General features: G+C 35.2%; 1 protein-coding gene across 1 annotated transcript; it reads left to right on the top strand.

Annotated features, from left to right (window-relative positions):
* Positions 1-13,333: 13,333 nt before the first annotated feature.
* LOC140815040 (vascular-related unknown protein 1-like) lies at positions 13,334-14,761 on the top strand. The gene is made up of 3 exons (XM_073174146.1): positions 13,334-13,828; positions 13,928-13,996; positions 14,540-14,761. Exons 1-3 carry the CDS (start codon positions 13,532-13,534, stop codon positions 14,672-14,674), a joined length of 501 nt encoding a protein of 166 aa, XP_073030247.1. The 5' UTR covers positions 13,334-13,531; the 3' UTR covers positions 14,675-14,761.
* Positions 14,762-17,018: the final 2,257 nt, after the last annotated feature.

Here is a 17,018-nt window from a genome sequence, read left to right as displayed (position 1 = left end):
TTTAACGTAGGTAAACCCAACTTTTCTACCATCTCACTACTAGCCACATTGGTGCAACTTCCCCCATCTATGATAAGATTGTAAACCTTGCCACTCACAAAACATCTAGTATGGAACAATTTTTTCCTTTGGTTAGTCTCCTCTTCCTTGACTTGGGCACTCATGATCCGCCTAGTCGCTAGTGCTTCACCTACAACCGCCCCATATCCCTCATCAGGATCCTCTAACGCAGGCATCTCATCATCATCACCCTCGTCATCACCCTCGCTTTGAAACTCATATTCACCATAGTCATTCAAGATAATCACCCTCTTATTAGGACATTGGCTAGCAATATAACCCAACCCTTGACACCTAAAACATTTAGTATCTCTAGAACGATTAAGAAAAGTTTCAGATTTACCTTGCACTCCTCTTTTAGGTGTCTCTTGCTTGGTTTATATCTTGGGCTTGGCCACCAAATTACTTTCATCACGTTTTGCCACATTTGGTCGCCAAGAAGATGATGAACTCCCAGTTTGATTGGTGCGGCCAACTCCTCGCCTCTTGAGTTGTTGTTCCACCTTTATGGCCATTTGCACCGTCTTGTCTAGATCCAAGTAGTGCCTAAGCTCCACTTGATCTTGAATCTCCTTGTTCAAACCACAAAGAAAACGTGCCATTGTAGCCTCACTATCCTCCTCGATATTTGCCCAAATCTTGACTATTTTCATCTCCTTATAGTAGTCATCAACACTCTTTACTCCTTATCTCAAAGTTTGTAGCCTCTTAAACATCTCCCTATAGTAGTGATTGGGCACAAACCTCTTCCTCATGACCCTTTTCATCTCATACCAAGCTTCAATGGGTCTCTCATTATATCTCTTCCTAGTGGTCACTAGTTGATCCCACCAAATGAGAGCATAGTCTAAAAATTTAACCACCGCCAACCTAACCTTCTTTTGTTCAGAGTAGTGGTGACATTCAAACAAAAACTCTGCACTCTTTTCCCATTCTAAATATGCCTCCGGGTCAGATTTCACATGGAATGAAGGAATTTTCATGTTAATACTACCCATATTATCATCCTCCCTTTTCCCATCATTGTACCTACCCCGTTTGGCTTCTCTTTTCCCTCTCCCCCAACCACTACCTCTTCCATTCCTACCCCAATTCTCACTTTGGCTCTCCTCGTCTACTCCCAAATCAAATTCCTCATATTCTCCTCTACCCAAATCTTTAGGCTTAGATTTACTCCATCTAGAACTAACTTCAAGCTTATCCAACCTCTCATGTAAGGGCTCCAATTCGTTCCTCATCATATTACTAAAATGACCGAATAATGCCTCCATTTGAAACTTAGACAACCCTTGATTCGAATTATCTCTTGCCTCCCTCTCCATTTTAATTTCAGATCTGTACCTGCAAGAAAAGTTAGTAAAAACAAGATATTCCTCACCCAAAGTCTTACGGTCACTCCAAAGAAAATTCACTCGTCTCTCATCTCTTATTTTTTTGCTCACAACAAATACTCACCGTTCAGTCCAAAGAAAATTCACTCGCACTCAAGTGTTTTCACTCAAATTCGAGAGTACCCTCAAGGTGCTCAAGCTTTGTATTTGGATATATATCAAACAATCAAGTTCGACTTGTGAACAATTGCGATCGACCCACTTAGACTGCGTAGACAAGCAATTTGAAAATGTAATATATATTTTTTTACTGTGGGAGGCAATTGAATATGACTCTCCAAAGGAAATAGAACAAAATACCAAAAAGAAATAATGGTGAATTTTCGGATTTTTTGTACTTTTTTTTTGAGTACTTCCTCAAAAAATCCCAACAAAAAATCACCAAAAATTTTAGAAACTAACGAAGAACGATATACTAGAAAGACAGATCTGAAAAAGGAACAAATGGATAACAGATCTGATAATAGAACGAGATAATAAAGCGATAAACTTACTTGAATTCAATGAACCTAAGCTCTGATACCAAATGATATGAAACCTCGGGCGTAAGAAAAGCAAACACGATTAATTTAGAACCGCGCCCTCAATGCAATAACGAACTAGGAATCGTTGATGTCCCGATCTTTTGAACAAGTACGAATTTGTGATATTCACCTCTAAGCTATAAAAACTTAGCAACAAATAATCATGATTGAAACAAATGAATAATCAGAAGAACCTTCAAAAAACTAGTCCTTGACAGTCCATATGAAATCAACCGATAAACGCCACAAAATTAAAACTTTGATAAGTTTGTTTTGAAGAACAAACCAAAAGCTTTAATTGTTTGAGAGAAAAACTCCCGAACAATGTATTCTAATCAATAAATCTGAATTGTGTGTTAATTTTTCGTCCAAATATGTTTTAATAATCAAGAGATATCACAAAATCTAGTTACCAAAAGAATTAAAACTCTAAATTAGGAAAAAATTCTTGCCAAAACGTATAGGACACGGACCCCATGTAGAGGTCCGGAAGGGGGTCCGTGTAGACACTGTCTTTGCGAAAACATAGGACACGGACTCCGTGTACATGTCCGTGCTCGGATCCGTGTAGGCACTGGATTTCTTCATTCTCGGGTGTAATGGACACGGACCCCGTGTACAGGTCCGTGTAGCCTCAGTCGTTCAAAACGATTCTTGAATAATGTTTCTTTGACCCCCAAACATACTCTCATGCATCACGAACCCTTCTTCCTTGATTATCACTCCTTGTAATGCCTCTTTGAATTTTTTTAGTCATCCTCTAGTAATTGGTTCCTCCGGCAACTCTAAAGGATCTCATGCTTTCCTTGGAGCTTGACTACCCGTGTTCGCATCACACGCAATGTGTTTGTCTCGGTGGCTAGTTTACATTAAATATCCATGGCATATTTAGATACAAACTTAGGTGTGAGAGCAGACCCTAAACCAGGTCTACTTTTTATTATCCTATAATTAAAAGTACAAAATATAAAATATCCTAACATATACCATGCAAATTGGTCAAAGCTATTGATTATCTTTTTATTATATAATATAAATATTATATTATTCAATGATATCACATATTATCTACAAATCATGTATCTTATAAATTATCACTAATCATCATAATTAATAAGTTAAATAAACTTCTTTATTTGACTTCAATTAATTAAACTTCTTGTAAAAACTCTTTTTTACTATAAGTAAATAAAATACAATTTCAATTATTTATTTGGTGAAAAAATTTAATAATTTAATTAAAATTTATTTTCGAGGACAATTTGATCAATTTTTAGAAAAATATCTATCTTGACTCGTAAATTTTGAAAAATCAGAAAACACCCCGGGGACTCACAAAAAAAGTCGCCATCGTGCAGGATTGCCTGAGCCCTCGTCCTACTGCCCGAACCATTCTGGTAGCCCCGCAGGCGGGTAGGGCTGCGCATAGCCCTTGTCCGTCCCTAAAATTATTATTATTTAATTCTGGGCAGCGACATAAATTTTATTTTTGTTTCAAAAATTTATTTTTTAGGGGCGGTGTTTTTCTGTAATTTCGAACGTTGTTACAAATATTTTATTCTACATGATTTTAAATTAAAGATACGATTGAGAATAAAATGGCTCAGATACAACTTTTATGGCACCGTTTTCTCGCACTCAAGGCGCAACGAAAGTTTTAAATTCCCGATCCTTCTCTCAACAGGACTCTTTAATTCCATTATAATAAAACTCTCTTATTCTTGATAGATAATGTATTTATCAACTTTTGATAATGCATTATATATTAATATTATACATATATACACATATATTTTATATCTCCATATAAAGTGTATATATATTAATATTAATTAAATTAAATAACAATTATTTAATTTATATAATTAATTAATTCTAGACCCCTGTAGAACATTTTATGAGAATTTTTACATATTAGAAGTCATTAATACTAGTACTATCATTTAATTAGTAAATTTTCTAAATTCACTAAATAAATGATTCCGAACTCATTATAAATTCGATCGACGATTCAACAGCACCGATGTATAAAGAATATAAGTCTTGTTCATATAAAGAAAATAAAAAATTTAGAATATCAAAATTTTCACTTACCGTAATGGGCAACTGCGAGTTTTGTGAACTCGTTCACCAAAATAGGCAGTTTCACTCTCCTTTATCAATTAGAAATTTAGCTAACTTTCATTTCCTCCATCCTATGGAGTCAGCTTATAAACTCTTTTATTAGCATCTTATTTGATCTCCATCAAACTATAGTCGTCAAATTCAACTCCTTCAATTTCGTCTTTCTCAACGGGAACACAGAGTTCGATACATGTGTGTGGTTCGGGGATAGAGCTACCATGGGTTCATATCTACATTTGATTCAAAATTATATTTATTCTTATTTGGGCTTACCCTAATTTGCCTCATTGTAATGACCCGAAACCTTGTTTTGAATGAAGTATTAATTAAGAGATAATTAATGAGTTGTAATTAAGTATTATTAAGGAATTGATAATCCAGGATTAAGCTGTTGGTATCCACCAGATTTTAAATGGATAACCCGATCTACTTCAGATTTCATTATCTCGAGAAATCCAACTAGGCCAATGAGATTCTAACACGTGATAGATAAGATTTATTCGGATTTTCTGGAATAGTCCGGATGCAGCCTATTAATGGAAGCCGAATTCTTTTGTTTCCTTCACCGCATTCTTCAGAGAGAGTTCTAGTTATACCATAGTTTATAGTCAGTTTCTAGGACACTTTGGTGTCGGGAAGTTTTCGGAGCTAGTATCGACTCGAGGAGGGGTCAGTGAACTGAGATCGAGACATCATCAGCGGGCTAATGACGGACGCAAGTACAATCCTAAATTCTTAGATAGTGATTTAAGGATCATTAGGGAGAACTTGTAGCATGTTTGTTCTGGTTTGATAGTGATTTCATTATGTTGGTATTGTCTAGGTTCAGAGCTTTCTGTCAGATTGTTTTAGTGAGGTACGTGATGTACTGACTGAGATACCCAAGCGTAGTATACAAACTTATATGCTGCATATTTATCTGTTGCATGATACATTTTTACTGCTTTGGCATATTATGCATGACATATCATGTGGAGCCTGATATCTTTTGAGATATACCTCGTTTGTTGGGGCCGCTCAGCCCTATTCTGTATTGTGGACAATGGGGCATCGAGAGCTATAGTGTCCGACGGGACCTGCGGGCTCTGATGACCTGGACATTGTAGGTCCACGTCTTGATGATGAGTGTGTGAGCCAAAACATGCCTAGGACAGATCAGAAACTACACACTCAGACACCTCTAGACTGATCATGAGATTCTTGACTTTATCCTCGTTATCCGAGCATATTGCATTTTGCATGCATCATATCAGTTTGTATACTCGTACATTCTCGTATTGGGCGATTGTCGCTCACGTCCTTGTTTTCATCTTGGTCAACCCATTCCACGGGGCAGGTCTTAGGTTGGACGGTTCGTACGACCAGGGCAGTGGCTAGAGCAGTTGGGTTTTCGATGGTGATCCAGTGGAGGTTTTCTGTGAGAGTTATGTTTTCGTTATGGTTGTATTAATGTTTAAGACTGTTGTTAGTGTTCTGTCTTCATTTGGGTTGTAAGATGATTAAGTATTTAGTTTCTGCTGTTTAATTTTTTTTATTAAGATTTAATGTTGCATGTTTATTATTCTGTTTAGTAGTGGCTCGGGTAAGGGCGCTACATTTGGTGGTATCAGAGCATACAAAGATTTTTGGGACATTAGTAATTATTTTTTGAGGATTTAGAAGTTGATTTTGGTTTCCTTTCAGATGTCAGGAGAAGGAAGCAGTGACGGAAGTGTGGGACATGGCCGTTATGGCGATGATGACGCTGACCGAGAATACCGTCGTAGAGATCGTGACGGAAGACGTCACCAAGATCATGGTGATAGGAGACGCAGGAATCATGTCAACATTATGGATTTCTTGAAGATTGGACCCCCACCGTTGACCGGAGATGAGAATGCTGATGTTGCTGAAGCTTGGGTCGATATCATGGAGTAGTGTTTTCGAGTGTTGCACTATGACGAGGATGAGAAGATGGAGGTAGCCGATTTCATGATCCAAGGAAAAGCTCGGAAATGGTGGAAACCTATTTCTGCCATTCTAGTTCAGCAGCATGGGTGGATTCGTTGGGAACATTTCCGTCGGGACCTTCATCAATCATCACTTTCCGCCAGCTCTTCGTGAGGCAAAGGAGATGGAACTGTTGACCATTAAGCAAGGAGATTCGAGCATTGAGGATTATCAGAAGCGTTTTAAGGATCTGTTGTCGTACGCTCCTCACATCAGTGAGAATTCTGCCGCAAAATATTCTAACTTTTTTAATTGTTTGAACCAGAAGATTTTTGATCGGGTTTCTTTCTGTAATGATCCTACTTAGTAAGAAGGATTAGTGAATCGTTGTCGTCAAGTCGAGATCAGTATTGCTAGGAGGAAGGCTATGCAAGCTAGCAAAAGTTCTAGTTCGTTGGGACCAATGGGTCAGTCTTTCAAGAAGTCGGTATCTTCTTCTTCTTCCGGTTCTGGAGGGATACACAGCTTTGGTAGGAAAAAGATGTAATGTGGCCACTGCGGAGGCAATCACCAGACAAAGAATTGTCGAAGAGCAACAGGTGCTTTTTTCAATTGTGGTGGTTTTAGTCACATGAAGAGGGATTGCCCTAATTTGGAGAATCAGAGAAGCTCAGTTTTCTGATCCGAAGGTGGAAAAGTTAGCAAGGTTAGCGAACAGAGACAAAACATATGGCTTTGCGTTCCAAACAGATGGAACCTTGTGTCTGTCAGGAAGAATCGTAGTTCCAGAAGATTCTAAATTGAGAGACGAGATTTTATCTCAAGCTCATAGGAGTAAGTTGAGTATCCACCCTAGAAGCATGAAAATGTATAAGGATTTGAATACCAAGTTTTGGTGGAAAGGTATGAAGAAAAGTGTTTACCAGTTTGTAAACAAGTGTTTGGTTTGTCATCAAGTGAAAGCTGAACATCGACGACCAGGAGGATTAATTCAGAATCTTCCTATCCCTGAGTGGAAGTGGGAGCATGTAACGATGGATTTTGTCACCCACTTGCCGTTGTCTTCTAAGAATTGTGATGCAATTTGGGTTGTTGTGGACCGACTGACTAAGTCAGCACATTTCATTCCGTATAGTCTGGAATATAGTTTCGATCGCATGGCAAGACTATAAATCCAACAGATTCTTAAATATCATTGTTTGACAACAAGTATATTCAGTGACAGGGATCCACGCTTTACCTCAAGGTTCTGGGGAAGTTTTCAAAAAGCGTTGGAACGACATTGAGTCTGAGTACTTCCTGTCATCCAGAGACCGATGGTCAGTCTGAGAGGACTATTCAGACATTCGAGGACATGTTGTGTGCTTGTGCTTTGGATTTTGGACCAGCATGGCATGATCATCTGCCGTTTGTAGAGTTTGCATATAACAATAGCTACCACAGTAGCATTGGTATGGCTCCGTTCGAAGCATTAGATGGTAGAAGTTGTCGTACTCCATTGTTTTGGGACGAAGTAGGACAACGACAAGTGGAAGGACCCGAATTAGTGCAACAAGTGATTGACGTAGTGGAATTGATCAAGAAGAGGTTTAAAACTGCACAAGATCGTCAATCGAGTTATGCGAATACCAAGCGTAGACCTCTACAGTTTCAGTCAGGGGAAAAGTTTTCCTTAAAGTTTCACCATTCCGCAGGGTGATGAGATTTGGACTCAAGTGAAAATTAGCCCCAAGATTCCTCGGACCTTTTGAGATCTTGGAATGTGTTGGAAATTTGGCGTATCGATTGGCTTTGCCGCCTTATCTGTCCAGCATTCATAATGTCTTTTATGTATCGTTGCTAAGACGGTATGTAGCAGATGAATCTCACGTTCTTAGTCCGACAAATGTTCAACTTGAAGAAGACTGGACTTATGTCGAGCAGTCACTTTTAATCCTGAGTAGGAAAGAGAAAAAGCTCAGAAACAAGACCATTCCACTTGTTCTAATGCAATGGCAACGCCGAGGTACTGCAGAAGCGACTTGTGAGTTAGAGAGTCGTATGCGCTCAGAGTATCCACATTTTTTTAGTTGTATTTTATTCAATTGTATTGTACTTCAGTTTTTTTCGAGGACGAAATCTTTGTAAGGAGGGGAGGATGTAATGACCCGAATCCTTGTTTTGAATGAAGTATTAATTAAGAGATAATTAATGAGTTGTAATCAAGTATTATTAAGAAATTGATAATCCGGAATTAAGTTGTTGGTATCCACCGGATTTTAAATGGATAACCCGATCTACTTCAAATTTTATTATCTCGAGAAATCCACCTAGACCAATGAGATTCTGACACGTGGCAGATAAGATTGATTCGGAATTTCTGGAATAGTCCGGATGCAGCCTATTAATAGAAGCCGAATTACTTTGTTTCCTTCACCGCATTCTTCAGAAAGATTTCTAGTTATACCATAGTTTCTAGTCAGTTTCTAGGGCACTTTGGTGTCGGGAAGTTTCGGAGCTAGTATCGACTCGAGGAGGGGTCGGTGAACTGAGATCGAGACATCATCAGCAGGCTGACGACGGACGCAGGTATAATCCTAAATCCTTAGATAGTGACTTAAGGATCATTAGGGAGAACTTGTAGTATATTCGTTCTGGTTTGATAGTGATTTCATTATGTTGGTATTGTCTAGGTTCAGAGCTTTCTGTCAGATTTTTTTAGTGAGGTACATAATGTACTGACTCAGATATCCAAGCGTAGTATACACACTTATATGCTGCATATTTATCTGTTTCATGATACATGTTTGACTGTTTTGGCATATTATGCATGACATATAATGTTGAGCCTAATATCTTTTGAGATATACCTCAGTTTGTTGGGGCCGCTCAGCTCTATTCTGTATTGTAGACGATGGGGCATCGAGAGCTACGGTGTCAGACGTGACCCGCAGGCTCTGATGACCTGGACATTGTATGTCCACGTCTTGATGATGAGTGTGGGAGCCAAAACATGCCTAGGGCAGATCAGAGACTACACACTCAGGCGCCTCTAGACTGAGCATGAGATTCTTGACTTGATCCTTGATATCCGAGCATATTTCATTTTGCATGCATCATATCAGTTTGTCTACTCGTACATTCTCGTATTGGGGGATTGTCGCTCACGTCCTTGTTTTCATCTTGGGCACCCCATTCCACGGGGCAGGTCTTAGGTTGGACGGTTAGGACGACCAGGGCAGTGGCTAGAGCAGTTGAGTTTTCGGTGGTGATCCAGTGGAGGTTTTCTGTAATAGTTATGTTTTCGTTATGGTTGTATTAATGTTTAATACTGTTGTTAGTGTTCTGTCTTCATTTGGGTTGTAATATGATTAAGTATTTGGTTTCCGCTATTTAATTGTTGTTATTAAGCTTTAATGTTTCATGTTTATTAGTCTATTTAGTAGGGCTCAGGTAAGGGTGCTACACTCATTCTTTTCATCAACTTTTTTATCAAGAATGCTAGAACTCATTTTTTATTTGACCCATCACATCATCGTAAGAGCGTCTAGTAGCATCGCATTATGATCCCATAGGTATCGTTGATAGTGCCACCAAGAACCTTAATTCATGGTTAGCGTGCAGTATGGTCTTTTCATCACATATATCCCAATCGAATCTTCAACCATTAGTGTATCGAGAGGTTCATATGAATGCGATAACGATGTGATTTATCTTTAAGTACTAATAGTGGCATGGTATGTGTAACTAGGAAAACACTTTTCCCTAAAGCACATTTCTTTCTCTAGACAGAGACTCCTTGTTTTATTAACTCATCAGATCACATAAGATATGTTCACCCGTAATCAATTGGTGAATCTATGACTACAATACATTTGCTTCTACATATTTTGGAACTACACCCAACCTCTCCATCTGATGACCCTCAACGGAGTAGGTAAACAGATCAAAGTACTTGCTAGTACGTATAGCCCCTACATTGTCCCGAGTAAAAGGACTAATGGTATATAACCATAACCACAGACTATTCCATTTGACAAGTGAGAGCCACTTGGACAGTCCGAAAGATGGTTGTTCAGTGCATCATCATATGATCACTCATCTATATGATTGGATATCCCCATGCCTTGTTCAATGAAACATTGCGTTTACATCACAGATGCTAGTCTCAAGCTCAAGCTACCTTTATCTTTATTTTAGATGGATGATAGGATCAGGAACTTGTTTAGGATATACGGTACACCTCCTAATGATTTTCATGATTTTACGTTGCGAGACAGATTTCATAGTACCTATTGTAGATTCAAGGACTTTATCTATATTGTTTACATGAGTATACAGATAAAAATTAATGTCATAATTGAATAAAATTGTAAAATATTATTAAAATAAAGTTTTTTTTTTTACGTTATAGTCAATAAAATCTCAAGCGACAAGTTGGCTCGCTGGATACCTACTCTAACATTGTGTGGGAATACTCTATGTTATGATCGGTTTCAAGAATCTTGTTGTCGATATCAGTCAGTTAACTAATACAAGTGCGGAAATAAACTAACTGATAGATTGAATACTCAAAGAATAACTGAAACAAAGAACATAAAGATTTTATGGATGTTCGGAGGCTTCAAACGCTCATACGTCACCTCTTCTATCACAAGAATATGTTTTTCACTAAAAGATTTTGATTAATTACAAAAGCTGTAATAACCCACTTCAGTTTAGACTTAGATACTGCCAAAATGAAACTCTTAGTTCTCTTTACAATTTATCAGTATACAACTGATTTTCTTTTATCAACACAACTGATCTGAGAAGATCGTATACAACAATGTAATGTGCTAGTGCTTTAGCTCAGATGATAGCCTGAAAGCTATAAACTATCTCTATTAAAGGTGAGATTTTCTTTATGAATATCATAACCGAACTTGTATGCTTGAATTCAAAATTAACTTAGAATAATTGTGCAAAAGTTCTTGTCTCGACTGAACTCCTCGACTTTTTATAGGCTTTGCTTTCAACGGTAACATTGAATGTATTAATTAATATTTATCTGTTGATTTGCCCTTTCTAAATATTTCAACATTCTTCTGACGATAGTACACCATGACATTTTGATATGCGGCGTTCCTACTATGAGTCACTGTCTGCTTTTGTACAAATTTCCGGTTGTTGGCTATGCTTTAACTGATGACATGTCAAAATGATTGTTAATTGACTATATAGACAATCAATTGAGCTGACTTTATAATTGATCAGTTCGAACTTATGGTTAAGTTATCTTTACAAATTCAGTTGGATTCAATCAGTTCCATTGTCTCTGATTATTTAACTAATTAATTATCAGTTCGAACAATTTCAGTTTAGATAGTTTCAGTTCGTATAAATTCAGTTGAGCCGACCAGTTCTGCAATATTCAAAAGCTTTATTTATCAAAATCCGAAATTCTGATTCTAACACTCTAGGTGGAGTATAGCGGATATGTCGAGAAGCGGAGGTTATGAGATTGAGAGTAGAGAAGTTGCGGGAGCTCGGGTCACCATATTTTGAAACTTTTATTGGAATAAATTTATCAACGTTTAAATTAATTGATTTCATTCTTATTCTACAAAATGTTAAGCTCTGTATTCATTTTCAAATTAAGACACCGTGACTGCTTGGTATCTGTTGAGGTTAATTATTTTGATTTTACGAGGATTGAGAGCGACTGTAGGCCTATTTCTATTATTAGAAATTGTGTTTTTGTTTGAGATAGTCAAAATACAGTTGAGATGTTGCCAGTTTGTCAATATAATTTAATTTCACAAAATTGAAAATTTGATACTTTAAATATTGTTTTGAAATTTAAATAAAATAAAACGGGCACTTATAATTTATTAATCCCAAAAAAAATATTTATTTATTTTTGTTGGATAACCGGAGCCTCACACAAATTAGTCCATTAACTCAGCCAAATTTTGGTCTTTGTGCATTAATTTTTATTATCCGACTATTTTGATTATATTCTCAGTGCGGCGATAAACAAGTCAACAATTCCTTGTATCACGTCAGCATTTCAAAGAAATATGATATAAAGCCAAAAAAAAAAAAAAATCAAATCAAATCAAAGTTACGAAACAAAAACCAAATATTGAATACGCAGTAGACCAAAACTCAAAATGAAACAAGTTAATTAGTGTGCCAAAGAAATTATTTTTCTTTTAAGAATTATATACATGTCGAGCATGTATTGTTTGTTATATCTAAAGCAAGTGGTATGCCCCTAGTGCGCCAAGGTCATACTAAAAATATTTTGGGTCAAATACCTACAAATCTTTAAAACTTGTATTCGTTGTTTACATTAACAATAGCAGCCGTTGTGCCATCTGCCAACCTTATATTTGGACACCATCTGTTTGATAAATATAAATAAGTAAAAACACATTAAAGATATAGTCATTACCAATCCTCACTCCAAATTATTTAATTTGTAATAAAAAAAAGGTTAATTATATAAACTAATACACGTACGAGGCAATCTTATTTCCATTGATAGTGATGGTCACCCACCTCGATCCCCTTGAGCTTTTTTCAACTGTCTCAACTTCGTGTGCCCCCTACTCCAAGATTCCACATTGTGGGTACCCTTTTTCTCCATTTTTCAAACCTTAATATATCACTGGCCCAAAAGTTCTCATTATAATAATACTCTAGATTTAATGATATATCTAAATCACCCAATTTTCTGGATGATTATTAATATATAACTCAAAGTATCTTATGTTTCCAGTACACAAATTTCCTAATTTCGATCAAATTTTCTAGCTATTATTCAATTCTAGGTTTTTATCCGGGTTCGGTCATTTTTATCATGTCAATATATTCTTATTATATATTTTCTCTTTGTCAATAATAATATCTATATTATATTATCAAGTACAAGATCCTCATGTTGAATTTGGATATTTCAAGAAAGGGATTTCATTTGATCAGAAAAGAGCTCAAAAATGAATTTCAAATGACACATATCTTAATTTGTATATGAAACCGACCTCTCATAATTATTATTAAAAATGCTTAATTTGGAATGAAATGTATTTGAAATCTTTTGAATTTAGTTCATTCAAACAAATCAACAAATTTGAAATTTATAAATCCAATCGTAAAAGTACTACGTATGGTCTCTAATATGCCTAAATATAAAAATCTAATCGCATACAAACGGTACTGTCAAATTATCATTGATACTTGTGGTCCAAAGACATAACACTGTTTTGATACGGGAAAAAATCTGAGTTCGAAATCAGATGATAACGAAAAAACTTCAACCATCATTTAAATAATAATAATAAAAAAAAATGATCATGATACTTTGTGTGCATGTGTTTGAACTCATGACGTCCAAAGTTCTACTCCAATACCATAATAAAATAAGTTTAGTGTTTAAAAAACTCCTACGTGCAGGCTGCAACAACCACTTGACCACCTTGCTCTTCATATATAAATAAATTCTCGCAATCCCAAACACATTTCTTCTAAGAATCAGTAATGGATAGCCATATGAATTCATCCTATAACCAAATGCCGGCGTCTCACGATCAGGACAGTGGTTGGTCTGCTTACTTGGATGAATTTCCACAGATGAACCAGACAGAAGACACCTATTATTGTTCGAATCCGTCCTTGGTCTCGGATGCGGCTTGGACTGGATCGTTCGATCATAAAAACACCGACAAAGTCAAGAAACCGAGTTCAAAGAACCGGAGGAGTAATAGGAAGAAGTATTTTTGGCAGAATGACGATGATTTGGAAGATACAGCGTGTTCTCCGGCCAACAGCCCCAAGGTGGATCATATGGGAGTATTGTTTTTCAAAATTTTGAAGATTTTATTTTGTGATGATTTGGTCGTATGTCTAAAATTCTCCCGCAAATTGATCATATAGGTTAGCGGTAGGAAGATGAAGATGAAGATGAAGGTAGAGAACAACTATAACACAAACGAGGATAATATGGTAATTGTCACATGGTCTCGACGTTTTGATTACGTATTTTTGTTTTTACGATTTTCATCATCTATATTGTCAAATTTAGTTTGTCGTAGGTATTTCAATTTCTAACATTTTTTTGTCATTGGCATTACACAAGCCAGTGCGTGTCGCATCGAATCAATATGGCTGCTTCGATTTTGCTTGAAAGCATCCAAAATAACCTTTTCATTAATCCTATATTGACACTTAACCATAATGTATGTGATAACATTTCATATTTTATACCCAAAAACGTATTTCTCTCAATGTATCATAAATTAAAGCAAGTAGAGTTTCTCAAAATGTATACGAAACTTTCAAATTTTACAACCTTAATTCTTGAAATTTTACAACGTCCAAATATATATTGATTTCTATGTGAAATTGATAATGTGTCGAATTTATTTTCCAAATTAAGGTAAAAGAACAGTAACTTAAGCACCTTTGAAGAAAGGTTTTTTTTTAAAAAAAAAAATGAAATTGAAGAAAGATTTTTATGCTTGTAAATAAATGTTTTTCTTTTCCCAGGGAAAGCAAGTTGGGGAAGAAGGGAAAAGTGGCAAGAGCATGAATGTGGATGAGAGGGAAAATGCCTATTTTGACCTCAAGAAGAAGGGACTATGTCTCATGCCATATTCCTCGTTCGTGGACTATAATGAATGAAGTTGGCTAAAATAGTCAATTCGATTTTTTCTCTTACTGGATTGTTCCTATATCTATCTATGCACGTCTACTTGAGTGGCAGCCCTTTTTTTCCATTGTATATTAAACAATTTTTTTATTATTATTAATCGAAGATTCCATCCGTGTTGCTCTTGTCAGTAGCACACATTAAAATAATTTAAAATTCTATTTACAATTTAAAATTTTTAAAATATCAATTCTTTAAAATTCTATTTACAATATAAAATTTTTAAAATATTAATTCTATTCTGTTAAAACTATCACAATGTTTCATACATAATTAAAAAAAGAAAAATGAGGCTAAGATTTTGATGGACATAATCTCGAGGACTAACAAGGACACTTTGGCCAGGAAAGTAGATTCAATAGGGAATTAATATATTACATATATATCAACGACCGACCACGCCCATTATCCCCACATAGTGTGGGGACGGAAACCTTTCTTAATTAAGGGGAGACTTGATTTTAAGTACGTCTTAAAATAAAAACCCTAGCACCCAATGTATGCAATATATATACACAAAAACTAATATGAAATTGTCTCCTATATAAATTTCGTGATAAAATTCCCTACTCAATCATGAAAAATATTATTTTTTATTCTATATTTATTATTTTTTATACTAAGTATGAAACGGGTCGACACATTAGATTTGTATCACATATATAAATATGTGAATTTGTCTCATTGAGAACGAATACATACACACTAGTCAATAAAATTTGAGGCCATTTGAGCTAGTAACCACATTGGTTGGTTTATTAATCGAAAAATATTGTCAATTTTATCACGACATTAACAATCTTTCTCTGTTATTTGATAAATATTTTTAATATATTAGCCATCATTTAAACATAGAAATTATATTTAAAAATATTTGAAAAATAAGTATATATTATATATTTATATAATATATTAACGTGTATGATATGTCGCTAGTGTATATTAAATATCATCAACTTAGTGAATTAGTGAGAGTGTAAAGTATCAAGGCATGAAAATTTTTAGGGCCTTGGAAGTCTTAGTATAATAAAATAAATTTTAAAAACAGAACTTATTTAATTGTTACTCGTACGTTAAAATTTTGAATATTACCAAAAACAAATTATCCGCGTTATTTGGAATTTTTTATTAAGATTTCTTATTTGATTATTGATATAGACTAATAATTTAATTTAACATTTAAATAGGGTAGAAGGCAATTTCGATACAGTACAATTTCCATTATAATCTTCGATTTCATATTGCATTATATGATATTAAATGATGTTAGTGACTGGAAAATGAGCATATTTAAATGCTTTGTGATTAGTGAAACATGGATTCAAATATTTTTTTTATGTTAATGCTAAGCACGATACTGAGAACTTCTTAGGGTTAAAGGGTTTAAATTTAAACTAATTCAGAGTGCTAGTTCGAGTGTCATATATATGTGGAATATGTTTTTTGTGAGATGGTCTTACGGATATGTAGTTGATCTGGTTCATACTTGCAGTTTAACGTAATATTTTTTACATAAAAAATAATTATGAGGACTCAGATTATCGAATCAAATCACATAATCAATAAAACTTGATATTGTAGCTCAAATTTAACAATTAAAAACTCAACTTTAGACTTAAAACATTTAGCTCAAAAAGCTCGAGAAGTTAACTCAAAAGAAATCATTGCAGTGCGAAACCGCGAGACTGTTAACTCAAAAGAAATCATTGCGATGCGAAACCGCGAAGACTGAACTATTGCCGCTAAGAGACGCAAATTAACCTCTAGCTCATGAACACTTTTATCTAGCTCGATGGAGCTCATCCATGCTGTCCTAAATTGTAACGCCCGAAAATCCATCTACGTAAACCGCATGCATCAAAATTATTTAAATTGCTTATTTTTTTATTTATTTAATTTTAAATACTTAAATGATATATTTTATATGATTAAATGTTTAATTGCATGATTTGACACGAGTTTATAAAATTAAGGATTTTATCCGGATATTCGATAATTAGACAAGAGACGACCAAGATCAAAAGATTTTCGATAAATGTTTGTAAGGCTCGATAATATGATTAATTAGGATTAAAATTTTCCAAAAATGCTGGAGTCCAAATTATTTCACAAGTCGAGCCTTATTTGCCAATTTTAGTCAAACAAAACACTTTTAAGGGCCCGAAAGTTTTTATTTTTAAAATTTTCTTTAATAAACTTTTATTTTATAATTAAATGGGCTTTAATGGGCCTAACATACCTAAAATTAATAGGTCTAATATTCCTAAACAAAAAAATTTAAAACCCTAATTTTTAAAACCAAAATTTCGAAAATTA

Source organism: Primulina eburnea, chromosome 15 (genome assembly GCF_022965805.1).
Source record: "Primulina eburnea isolate SZY01 chromosome 15, ASM2296580v1, whole genome shotgun sequence".
Lineage (NCBI taxonomy): Eukaryota > Viridiplantae > Streptophyta > Magnoliopsida > Lamiales > Gesneriaceae > Primulina > Primulina eburnea.
Note: the sequence above shows the minus strand (reverse complement) of the source record. Positions and strands in the feature narration are given on the sequence as shown.